Source organism: Eptesicus fuscus, chromosome 2 (assembly GCF_027574615.1).
Source record: "Eptesicus fuscus isolate TK198812 chromosome 2, DD_ASM_mEF_20220401, whole genome shotgun sequence".
Taxonomy (NCBI): Eukaryota; Metazoa; Chordata; class Mammalia; order Chiroptera; family Vespertilionidae; genus Eptesicus; species Eptesicus fuscus.
Genome location: NC_072474.1, coordinates 38,536,101 through 38,549,367, shown reverse-complemented (window position 1 = coordinate 38,549,367; position 13,267 = coordinate 38,536,101). Strand labels below are relative to the sequence as shown.

The 13,267-nt window shown below is 47.8% G+C and overlaps 1 protein-coding gene across 2 annotated transcripts in view; it reads right to left on the bottom strand.

Moving 5' to 3' along the window:
- The window catches only part of DIP2C (disco interacting protein 2 homolog C), a 385,891-nt gene that overhangs the window by 78,492 nt on the left and 294,132 nt on the right, over positions 1-13,267 (bottom strand). For both annotated transcript variants that reach the window (XM_054726559.1, XM_054726564.1), the window contains 2 exons: positions 2,835-2,974; positions 5-141 (listed from right to left, as the gene is read on the bottom strand). In XM_054726559.1, coding sequence (XP_054582534.1) covers positions 5-141; positions 2,835-2,974 — 277 coding nt within the window. The remainder of the gene's footprint in view (positions 1-4; positions 142-2,834; positions 2,975-13,267) is intronic.

Below are 13,267 nucleotides of genomic sequence, written 5' to 3'. Positions count from 1 at the left end.
CTACCTCGAAGGTGTTCTTGGTCATGCCCGAGAGGCCGTAGTAGGACGTGCCCGTAGCAATCGCGCACACACAGAGCTCCCCGATCTCGTCTGTCCTGCACAGCTGCGGGATCCCGTCTGGCTTCACGGAGCACATGATGGCTGGACGCAGAACAGGGAAGGCAGGAAACATCAGAGGGAGAGAGGGGCAGTGAGAGTTACAGAAAGAGACGCATGGAGACAGAGAGATGAATGCGAATGGAAACACAATAAATAGGGATAAAGTTGCAACTTTGACATGACAGGGAGGTGATGAGCCAGCTGGTCATTTTCCCTAAAGTGAGTCATGACTTTTCATGTTGCAGCAAAATGTCGAGTTTCACAATTGTAGCATCAGTAGATCATTCCAATTGCTTTAATTTTAATGTGTAAATCGTATGAAAGGGGAGTAGCCCTTTCTGCACAGACATGAGGATAAGACTCAGATAAGCCACAGCCACACCACCAGCAAAACGCACGCAGCCTCCAGGACGCAGCCTCAGCTTCACCAGCTGAGGAGCACAAAACACTTGCCCGGGTCTTTCGAGCTCTTCTGGGTGGAGGCTGCGTGCTTCCTGTGGAAACTGTAATCTTTGATCTCAGATTCTCTGTCAAGCCGGGGCCCTTCACAGAATGTTGGTTGAGAACTTCCAAACTGACCATTTCAGCACGAAATTCAGTGATGCTAGTTTTCTCGTCTGTGGCATGCATGCCCGGCGCTGCATGACACTCACACCATGATTGGCCACCACAGACTGTGGGTCTGATTAGGGAGCTGGTGGCTCAGCGAGGTGGGCGCGTGTCAGGATGGCTGGGCTGACCCCCGCCACCCTGTACTGGAGTTAAGGTGACAGGAAGTGTCACGTCTAAGAAATGGAATCAATAAAATGCAGGAGACATTCAGCTCACTCATGGGGAAAAAATTTCAGAATAAAATTATACCCAAGATTCTTCACCCATCAGATAAAAAAAGTGTGATAACATAATAGGGAGGAGGGAGTGGAGAGAGAGGGACATCCCATCCCCACCTCTCCCCACCCTCCCCACTCCTCCCGAGTGGTAGAATGCTAATCTTCACGGCTTTCCCAAAGGACCCAATATTATCAGTTATGTGGGCATCTGCCCTGGGAACAAATCCAGTTTCTAGGACTTTCCCATTTGACCATCCCCACATCTGCACAGATGAAGTACCGACGAGTCATCCAGGGCACACAGTGTGTTCAGCAGCACAAGAGAGACAATCACCGGGGGTGGGGGATGACTGAATAAATTACATGTATTCCAACACTGTACCCTGCCCGCCTGGGAAGGAAGGAGAGCTCCTCATGTACCGACAAAGGAGCTCCAAGATACAAGAAAGGGTGCCATAAACCAGGTGACACTGAACAGAGGAAAAACCCACAATGTTCTCTCTTTACGTGAAATAGAAAAAAACAGAAAAAACAAATATGTGTGTCCATCAGAGAGAGAGAGAGAGAGAGAGAGAGAGAGAGAGAGAGAGAGAGAGAGAGAGTGAGTGTGTGTGTGTGTGTGGTGGGGGGGGGGGGGGGGTGTCCCCACAGCCCCAGAGTATTTCTGAAAGGAAGCATTATTGCTGGAAAGGAAGTTTTATCATCGTACAACCTGAATCTTTTGAAGCTAAACCACGGGGATCTATATTTCAAAAATACTTTTTTTAAAGGAAGAAAGAAAAGGAGCCAGGAGGCCTGGCTAAGGCTGGAAGTGTGCAGCGGGCCTGAGACATACAGCATGTGGACGGCTGGAGGGTGTAACAAGGTTTCTGTGACACCAGGGCCCCAGGAGAAGGAGACTTTATGTTCAGGCAAGGACCTCCAGGAAGCCCGGCCGGCTCACAGCCCCGTGCAGAGGGGCCCTCGGGGTGCTCCCGCGAGGGTCCACACAGGCCTCACACCGACAGTGCAGGGGTGCGTGCGCCTCCGGCTTGTGGCGCGTGCTGGTTGTGAGGAAGCTATGTCCGCATTTCCAGTGCTGTGCACACGTGTGTGAGGGGCCATGTTGTCCCTGGATGTGACTGTCCCCCTACGAGGTGAGACTGCACTCCCGTGTGCGGAGGGCTCGTGAGGAGAAGGTCCAAACACAAGGGGGACCTGCACCTGAAAAGGGAGCCCGCTCCACTGCGAGGGCCTAAGTGCCCACGAGGGTCCCGAGAGAGGGGACGCAGGTGAGAAGCAGGACCAGGTGAGGGTGTTCTGCAAATCAGAGGGTGGGCTCCACTCTCCTGCCGGCAGCCAGTCTCCCTGTGCTTCCTGGAGCCCCAGAGAGTCACAGGAGCAGCCCAAGTGCAGGGCCGGTGGGCCCTTCAACCCGGTGCCTCTCTGCTCATTTGTGGAAATGGTTTCTGTGGCTTTTCAAAGGGGCTCTACTGCTAAAAAAAGTTTCACTAAATAACCAGACCCCCCATCCCTCAGTCTTCATGCAGCTGCTACAAACCTAGCTAGCACCTAGTTCTGCATAGTGCGTCGGACGGGGTGACCCGTGAGAGCCTGACCCTCAGAGAAGCCACCAGGACCGTGGGGGTACAGAGCAGCCCCCCTACCAGGGGAAGGGAACCCCGGTTCCAGTGCACAAGGCGGCATAGAAGCCTTTTGTCAGCTTCTTGAACATTTTGGGTTTCCAGGAGCAGCAGCATTACCACCAACTGCGAAGCTTAACAAACATGTGAGGAGCCTGGAATTAAGCATCGTTGTGAGCACTCCTGCCAGAGGGGCCGGGGATGCCGACTGATCCCTCCACCACCCACATCTGGGGTCCTGACTGGACTCCCGCAGTGTCTGTGGCCCGGGGCCCCCTCTCACCTCCGGGCATCACGAGGCCGACGTCCTGCACGGTGAGTACAGACAGCTTTTCTTCCGAGTCCACCCGGATGACCCCATATGTCAGCCCGTGCATGGAGAGGACGCCCCGGCCGGGGGGCTGGTTGCTGTCATCCGTGGGCCTGTAAGAGCAGTTTGGTCTGAATACACAGAGGCAATGACGTCATCATAAGCACACGAGGATCCATGCACACCACAGGCAGCCACTCTGGGCTCCGCAGGACTCCTGAACGCAGGCGTGGCTACCACATTTCCAGGGTTCGTAGTTTGTAAGGGTCCTGTTATTGACATGTTAGTGTCCATTAATTCTACTTCTGGGTTTCCAGACAATTTTAAAAGGACCTCGGAAGCGTGAAGACACCACGGCATTCGCATCTGCCCCTCCCATATACACCCACCAACTGACTGACAAGTTCAGTTCTCTCTCTCCAACCCTGTCTCTGCAAGATTACATGTTCCAGTTTTGGACATGGTTAAAAAGGGAGAGCAACGATTCTAAGAACACGATGATAACATGGAATGTAAATGAGAGGATTCTGCTTATCCAGCCCAAGCTCAGTGTGCCCGGTGTAGGCTCAAATGCAACTCGATGTGTGAGGATCTGAAATGAGGTTGATGCTATGCCATTCTGGACAGCGGGTTCTTAGGCACACTGTTCGGATGAGAAACGTGCTGTGTCATGCTTTATGGTCACAGGATATGGGGTTTTGGATAAAGTACGGTTTCTCTGCATCCACGGTCCATCTTGCCCAGGCCCCTGGGCTCCATGGTTGCCCCCACCCCTCCTGGCCTCATCTCCACTCTCACTCTCCTCCAGTGCCCAGCCCACCCCGCCCCACCTGGGGGCTTCTGCACTCCTCCTGGCCTCTTCCTGTCTTCACGACTTTCCCCCTCCCTGGCTTCTGTGGTGGCTTAAATATGCACCTGCTCCCAGCTCCCAGCTCCCCAGAGGGTGTCCTCTGACTCTCTTGTGCTGCCTCCTCCAGTCTGCACCTCCTGGTCACTGCTGTTCCCCACCCCTGCAGTAGTGTCTAGCAGTTAGTGTCTGACTGAACTAGCAAACAAATGAAATCTTTCTAAGATCATGGACTTTATCCCTGCAAACTAAAGATTCTTCCATAAACATCACATTATTTTTGTAATTTTCCATCTACAAATGTTTAATGTAGTTTTAGGATCTAAAGACTGGACTAAAAAATAGAAGTTTGCTATTTAGCTTCCAAATATCACGAACCTAAAAGTATGAATGAGGAAACATGAAAGTTAAATTTGCAAAAGGAGATCTCATTTGAATCAAGTAACTAGTATATTTTTAAAAGAAGTATATGTTATATGTCAATTATCCTACCTAATACAGAAAGAATATGCTAATTGACCATCACACCCTCACAAATGGCGGCGCCCACAGCCAATAAAGAGGGAATATACTAATTACCATGCCCTCACAAGATGGCAGTGCCCAGTCCCCTCAGCCTCGCCTCATCCAGCTGGAGTCCCCTAGTCCCCTCAACCCCGCCTCACCCAGTCCCCACAGCATCCAGCCTCATCCAGCCTCAGACCCCCAGTCCCCTCAGACCCGTCTCATTCAGCTGGAGTCCCCCAGTCCCCTTAGCCCTGCAGGGGAAGGCAGTTAGGGGTGATTGGGGTGGCAGGGGAGGGAAGTTGGGGACGATCATGCTGGCAGGGGAGCAGTTAGGCGTCAATCAGGCTCGCAGGGGAGTGGTTAGGGGCTATCAGGCAGGCAGGCAGGCAGGCAAGTGGTTAGGAGCCAGCAGTCCCAGATTGTGAGCAGTTGCAGGGTTCGGGCCTAAACTGGTAGTCGGACATCCCCCGAGGGGTCCCAGATTGGAGAAGGTGCAGGCTGGGCTGAGGAATACTCCTCCTCCCCCCACACGAATTTTGTGCTCCAGGCCTCTAGGATCTCAATAAAAAGAGAAGCATAAAAGACCCTGGAAATAGAATTTTTCTGTAGCAATCAAAAAGGGCAGAGACACCCTGGCCAAGCGGCTCGGTTGGTTGGAGCATCATCCTGTACACCAAAAGGTGTGGGCTCAATTCCTGGTCAGGGCACATACCCAGGTTGTGGGTGTTCAATCCAGCATTGAGGCATGTGTGGGAGGCAAACAACAGATCGATGTTTATCTCTCACATCAATGTTCCTCTTTCTCCAAAAATCAATAAAATAAAATCCTTGTATGAGGATTTAAAAAAAAAAAAGTCTGCCCAAATAATAAGAGCCAAATAATAAGAAACTACATGGGATCTATATTGTTTCCTTGGCTTTTCCTTTTTCAAAGACCCTGACACATCAGAAGTTTAAAATACAAGAGAGGAACCTAAAATATACTAAACCTTAAATTAGAGCTGCATTTGTTAAAGGAAATGTTCAATTACGTCTATAAAATGATAATTACAAAAGAATGAGAATCCTCACTTAAAATGTCAACCAATGACACTAATCTTATAGTACTTCAACCCCTATCACCATCCTATATAATAAAAGGCTAATATGCAAATTGTCCCCTCGACCAGGAGTTAGACCAGGGAGTGGGGCCAGCCAGCCAACCACCCGCAGCCCCTCCCCCCAGCCTGCCTTGCCCCCCTCTCCCGATCCTTCCTCCCCCCATCAGGGGCGGGGCCGGCCAGCCAATTGCCTTCGGCCCTTCCCCCTGACTGGCCCCACCCCCAATCAGCCCCTCCCACCCCAATTGGGGGTGGGCCAGCCCACCAATTACCTGAGGCCCCGCCCCCTGGCCTGCTGGGCCCAATTGGCCGATCCAGGCAGGCTGGCTGGACCCCACCCGTGCATGAATTCATGCACCAGGCCTCTAGTGAATTCATATTTAACAGAGTCCCTGCTAGTCAAGAGACAACTAGACCCTGATTCATTTCTTGGCAGATTTGCAAAAAGGCAGAACAGAAGCACATAAATTCCTATACTCAGTGCTTGGCCTCATCACTCCACCTTGCCACAGATGACAGAGTCCCGGTACTGCCCCCCAGACGTTTCTGCAAGACCTGGAGGCTACAGCACCTCCTGCAAGATGACACAGTCTTGCTTGGTTGATGCTTGTGTTTCTGAGTTGTCCTGAGCCCTCACACATGGTGACTCCCTTAATTCACAAACCTACGGGGCACCGCTTCCCCCCCCTCCCCCCCTCCCCCCGCCCGGCACAGGTCAGAAACGGTGACCTAGTTGCTGAGTGGTAGGCTTGGTGAGATCCAGACCCGGGCTCAGACCTGGACTCTATCCCATGTCCTTTCCTGGCACTGTCCTGGCCTCTGGCTTAAAAGACTGAGCACCTCTTTGTTCACTGTGAAGTTTTCTTTCCATGAAATTTTAAAACAAATGACATGAGTGCACCCGTGTATGAGCAGGTCCAACATTGCGCAAGAACACATGGCAAAAGGCGCAAGTTCCTGCTGACCCTCCCCTGCCCGCAGGCAGCCACCACCAACACATCAACGTGAAGTTCCAGTCTCTGTAATGTGCATTTACATATAAAATATGTGGACACACAAGACGTTTACATTAAAAGAAAAGCAGGGCCACAATATGGATATTCTTCTGCAACTTGCTTTTTCACTAAATGCACCACCTTGCAGATCTTTCCATGTAAATATGCATATGTGTACAGATGATCATGTGTGATATGTGAACTGCATACACAATAAACTCACCTCTCTTAATTGTTAGATGGTATTCAGTAATGTAAATATATGATCAGTTACTTCATTCCACTTAATTTTTATATGGCTGCAAAAAGATCTGTAAGACAGATCATTAAGAAGGGAATGGAATAATAAAAAAGTGCATTTAAAATTTTAATAAAACCTGAATACCTTTCAAAAAAGCCTATATCACTGTGCACCCACACTAACAGTGTGTATTACTTTTTCATTCACTAGACATGTGCACTGCGCTGGCTGCCTGCAGTATGCTGTTCTCAGCATCTTAGGTATGCTAACCAGTCTATTCTGTGGCGACTCAGAATAGACTGGTTGGCACGGCTAGCCCCCAGTTACAGGCAGGAGGGGCGGTGAGGAGAGGTGTGTACGGCAACAAGTGAGGGGCAGACCTGGGCAGCAAGCTCGGGCCGGTCTCTCATCTGTGCTCAGCTGCCTGTCAGCAGCATCCATCTCTACACCCTTGTGACAACACTGATATTCAACCTTAAAACTATCCCCAATTTGATGAGTAAAGTACCATTCCTTGGTTAATTGTTGTTTCAATTAACCAAGTAAACTTTTTATTTCCATTAACACCTTCCTAGGAAATGGAACATCCAAGCAGATAAACTGGGTGAGAAAGTGAAAAAAATAATCCCAATAAGCAGAATTCCTAGGGATTTCGGTGACTTTCATAATCAAAAACAATAAATTAAGTCATGACTACAATCTGTCACCTTCCAGGTTCGGCCCCAGGATGGAACTGCGAGTCCAACTGCACAGCTCCGTGTCCACAGGGCTGAGACTTGGGGGTGATCCCAGTGATGTTCAGGACTGCACAGAGGTGACCCGTACACGCAGAGAAGGAAGAGGGTGTGTAGCTATGTGTGGCCAACGCTGCAGTGACAGCAAAGGGACAAAGAGCAGAATTAAAGACGCTGGAAGAGGAAGGGGCACGCCAGCCTTAGCATGTGCCTCAGAAGCAACGTGCTCGAGGGTGAACGACTTCAATCAGACAGTCTGCATCCCTGTTTACTTGTCACGCCACTTCCAGCCTCTAAAATATTAGATCTGCCTCTGCTACTTGTTTGTGGTTGTGGAACACCTGAATGACAGCTGCTCTCAATCTCAATAAACACATCTCCAGTGTGCTGCTACTGACAGCAAACACCTGGCCGGGCTCAAACACGCATTAAGGGCACATAAACAGTCAAGGAAACAACAGGCAGTTGTTAAGATTTCCATCCCAGGACTAATCCAGTAACTGCAGCCACATCTGCAAATGCCAATGACACCGCCGTTCACTGAGCCCTCTGCCAGCAGGAAAACAAAAACCCTCCTCCTCTCATCTTACATGGGCAACCTCTGATTTAGGAGTTCCCATCCGAGGAACATGTGGAGAGCAAAGGAGCTAAGTCTCAGGTAACTGCACGTTCCTTCTCCTCCAACACAGTATTTATTAGAGCATCGGTATATCACAGAGCATTACAGAACAATACACACACCTGGGCGTATACACGTGTACACAAATACATATATTATATACATAATATTCCCACAGAAATACTACTAGCATTGATAACACGGTTAATGCCTGCTGAAATCTCACTGTGCGCCAGGCATACCTCAGGGCTCTGTGTATTCTGACACTATCGATGCTCACGTGACCCTATGGTGCAGGCACTGCTATTCCCCTCCTTTTAAGGATGAAACTCTGAGGCCTGAAGGTTAAGGCTGTGCCAAGTTGCCAAGCCAGCAAGTGGCAAAGCAAAGCAAGTGGAGGGCCGGACACAGTCCAGGCCACCGGACCCATGACTTGCTGGGCCAGGCTCCGGGACACGGAGGACAGGAGGGGGCCATGCGTCTGGAGACCAGGAGTTCTTCCCATGGCACCTAAGTGCCTGCTTCCCTGGGAAATACATCCGAGCTCCAAACAAACCACTGAAAAGCATCAGGACCATCCATCTACTTGAGGGGAGGGTCCTCCTTTCTGCCTTTAGCAGCCTGGTCCTCCCTTCTGAACTCAGGGCGCGTCTTACAGGAGCTGCCCTGCTGGAGAGTCCTTCTTATGAACAAATGTCAACTAGCCCCAGGAAGGAGCCTGGGTGACCAAACGCACTAACATGGACTTGTTTCCTTCCACAGCCTTTTCCACTGTGGCAGGACAGCCGCTAATTACGAGTGCTGATAAAAGTGCCCTTTAGGCCTGGCTGGTGTGGCTCAGTTGGTTGAGCATCGTCCCATGCACCCAAAGGTTGCGGGTTTGATCCCAGGTCAGGGTGCATGCAGGAGGCAAGTGATCTATGTTTCACTTTCACATCAATGTTTCTCTCTTCATCCCTCTCCCTTCCTCTCTAAAAAAAAATCCATGAAAATATAAAATAGTGCCCTTTAAAAGATGGGGAGCAGCTGAGCCTGTGTCCTTCTTTTAACAGAAAATGTATTTCAGTGAACACTCCTACAACACAAATTTCAGGAGAAATCCAGTCAAATCCATGGATATAACCATATTCAATGTTTAGTGTGACAGAGACTTTCAAAATGCAACAGAGAGCTAAGGTCAGGGAAAGACACAAGTCAAAAACAGCATATCCCCAACTTTTGAGCTAATTTCATGTAATTTCCTCCATTTTCTCTGATGAGAGCAATTCATGCCTTTTAAGAAAAAAGAGCTGAATAAAACAGAAAAAGAACATTAGCCCTGCATCCTGTTCTCACCTGTCCAGTTGAGTATGTAGCTTTTAGATTTTTTTCTTACTAAATATACCATTTAGAAATACTTAATTTTTTTCTTCAGCCAGAAAAGGGATCATACCATACAAATTGTTTGCAATTGTGCTTCCATTTGCCCTGGCTACTCTTCCATTTCCAAGAACAAGCTCTGGGTGGAACTGGCTGGGAACGGCCAGCCTGCAGTCAGGGATGGGGCTACTTCCCCAGCTGTCTGCTCTCGGTGCAGCTCCCGTCTCCACTAAGTACTTCTGTGCATGATTCAAACACAAAACAAAGCAGAACTCACCCTTAAATGCAAGCAGACAGGACAACTTCATTTAAACAGGGTAACAGTTACTTTGCTCATCAATGCTACTTAATTGAGTCATATTTTCATTTATAGGATTATCGTCTCCAAACTGTTTTGAGGTTAGAGAAGTTTTCAACTTTTATCAAAAGTTTTAGATAAAATTACGAACAATATATTTTATCTGCCTGTATTTTTAAAAGTACGATTATAAGTCTCCAAGTCTGACTTTTTGAGAGTTCAAAAACATTCTTGAAAATTCCACTTCAAGTCTGTGGCTTGCATTAACTTTTTCTTATTCTGGACCACTGGTTGCTGTGCCCCTGGCAGAAACTGTCATGTTCCAGTGTCACGTGGGATTACATGGCATAGAACTGCCCTTGGGGTGTCCTTTCTCAGGGTTTTCTCCTAGCTTTCTAAATACTAGGTTGGACGTTTCAAAATAGAAAATGGTAAAAAGGGATACATCTTTATTATTATTTGGAATTATTGTTTTAATTACATATTAAAATGTACATGTTTTATATAATTATTACCTATTCATTGCTAAAGCATTAAGGTATTGAAATAATACCTTGTAGGTAGGCCACAAATTGACTCTATCATCTCTATTTACAGACTGAAACAGAACCAGATAGCAATCTAGGAGAAACTTGGAGCAAAAAAAAATACTTTGCTGGTGTTCCTTTTGAAATTTGCCCCCCCTTTTTTTGGGGGGGGGGGGCGGGGGATTCTACTGAAGAAGTTAGACACCATGGATCCATATTTCTCCAATATTTTTTGTTCTACAACACGTCTTCAGAGGAAAAAGGAAATACAAAACATTGACCCGGCTGAGAACAGGTTTAGAAAGAAGAAAGCAGATTAAACACCTGGGGAACAATATGGACTACTCGGGAAGCCAGGAAGACTCCTAGGGAACAATGCGGTTTCCTGCCACCGCCTGGCTGACACTCATGTAGATCCCATGAAGAGGACAGGTATGAAGACAGGCATGTCTCCTGCCCTTATTTCTTCACATTCTCCACCTCACGTTCTTAAAATTCCTCAACCATCCTACAATGAACAGCACTTATTCTCTGGCCTGACCTCACTTCCCCCTGGCAGGCAGCCTTCCCGAGGGGGATGTTGTCAGGGGCCAGGCCTGGCAGTCAGACGCAGCCTTGGCAGCACATCTGAGGGGCACAGTGCCCTGGAAGCCTGGGTGCCAGCTGACTGCTCCCTAGATCACGTCCAGGTTCTTGCTGCCGACTCTCCAGAGCACCTGGGCATTCTGCCCGCTTTCCAGGGGGACACCTGAAGTGCCCATTGACTCTGTGTACCCCACAACCTTCCAATATGCTCCCTGCTGTGTAAGCGAGAGGCATTCTTATAAGAGGAGTGGCATCAAGTGGCTGTAACCATGGGTACCAACCCATCAGGCCTGGCCATCTGCTCTGAAAGAAACCCTAGCACCCGAGAAGCTAGACTGATGCACACGGCTGTCTCCACACAGCCGTCTGGCTGCCTGAGCAGATTTCCCCTAACCAATCAACTTGATTTATATACTTTTTTTTTTTTTTACAGAAAAGAATCATGGAGTAATACATATTCCAGAAAAGGCCAAAAGTCCTACAAGTCATGAACAATGGAAATGCATTAGCAGTTTTATCTTCACCGATGACCGCAGACATTAACTGAGTGTCATTTTCTAATTAAGAGCACAAAAAGCAAGCAACCAGCTGCTCCTGGCTCTTTACGGGAAGTTCACCATCAGCATAGAATAGGCCATCCCAGGAAGATAGGCAAGCACGGGACACTAGGACATAAACGCTCACACAACTGCGTGGAAGAAAATGTCCCTCTGCAGACTCGCTTTAACGAGGAGTAATTATTCCCTGACAGGCCTTTCTTTGCAACAAAATAAGACAACATAGCAGCCAAATAATGTTTTGTTTTGTTTTTAAATTATCCTATGGGCAGTAAACAAAATGTGAGATTGCAATGCTTCCAACATGAGACTTTATGGTGATATTTAAGAAAGTGTCAATTTAGTCCTCACATCAAAATCCCTGAGGAGCAATGAATGACGAGGCTTCCTGGTCGCCACTCAAAACGGTATGAAAGCAATGAATCAAAACTATGTTTCCTTAATGGCCTGGTGTCTGCCCTCTTTATGTGGAAAATTCCCTTCAACCCTTCTATGTGTTTCAGGGAAGAAAGTAATAAGCCCTCAGCACAAAGTACTTTGTGAGTTTAAATGCTTGATTCCCAAGACAAGAATCTGCCCTAAACCTTTTAGCGGACATTATGTGAAACACCAGGAATGGGGAATTTTAACCTAAATTCACGTTATGGAAAGCAGCCTGGAGAGGTGTATGTCGATAAAAATCAATTGTGAATGCTGTTTTCATCAAAGGTGCTTGAAAATAACAAATATAAACATGTAAGAAACAAGGACAATGATTCTAAATGAGCGCCTAGCGTTCATTTCCCTCCTAAAGATATTTGTCACTAAAATTCAGTCCCCGTCACCTAAATGAACCTCCACACAGAGTCGAAGAGCAATAGCTAATTATAAAGATTACTCTTTCATAGCATCGCCAGCATTCAGTGGTTCCAACACGCATCACCTGCATAATAATATGACGACGACTGTCTTGGGAAGGCTGAGGCACATGATCAAGGCAAGGGAACAAATGTAAAATAAGATGTGACCAGGGGCCTATTTTTAGTTTGACTGTTATAATCCTAATTCTCCTTAGCATACTAAAATTGTACCTTTTCAGCCTGTATCCTGTACATTTTATGGCCCCTGCTTGTTTTATGCAGGAGCAGCACGAAAGGGGTCACACGTCACCAACTATTCCCCAGAGGGACCATCTGGAGAGTCCTCAGCCAGTGAAGCAAATTAGTGGAAAGATCCCGGCTGAGGGTGCCACACCTGGGATGGCTCCCAAGGAGTTGTGGTCATTGCATCCACTGCCCTGTCCCCATTCGGACTTTTCCCACCAGCCACCTGGGAAACAATAGACCAGAGCTCAGAAGTGTGATGACGCCAGGGTTGTGGTCAGGGGGTGCGAAGCTAATGCAAATGTGCACTCCGGTCAGCTCAGAGCAAGACCGCCGCCAACGTGTGTCAAGTCACTGTCTCTGTAAGTGCAGTGACTGTCACCACACGCCAGGGGAACAGAGCCTGCAAGGGGCAGGTGACAAAAGGAGGCGTTTGAACCACAGATGAGGGTGTGGCTTGGACGAGGGGGCCCATATAAGAGCACTCTGACATGAACCACGTCTGTCTGACGTCTGACTGAGCTCCACTGACAGTGTGGGAAACACTTCCTGGGCCACATGAGGTATACTCAGTCAATAGCAGCCACTTACTTTGCCTACTTTTGGTACCGAATTTTTTCATCTGCTTAAAGACATAATTTTTAGAAATACTTTTTTAAATGCTAAAGATTTACAGAGAAATGATTTAAAATCATTTGTTTACCCCTTCTCCCTCTGCCAATTAACTCTGGCATAATCCAGGCTGCTTATCTTAATGGCACAGAGAATGCATTTTTTAGGAAAAGGCAAATAAGTAAATCATTTCATTATAACTGCACTAGTGGCCCGGTGCATGAAATTCGTGCACATTAAAAGGGAATCAATTAGAGGAAATATTTTAATATTGCTATTTGACCTTTCTCTATAATAGAAGTGTCAGAGATGAAGGAAAATTAGTAAAACATACCGTATTTTC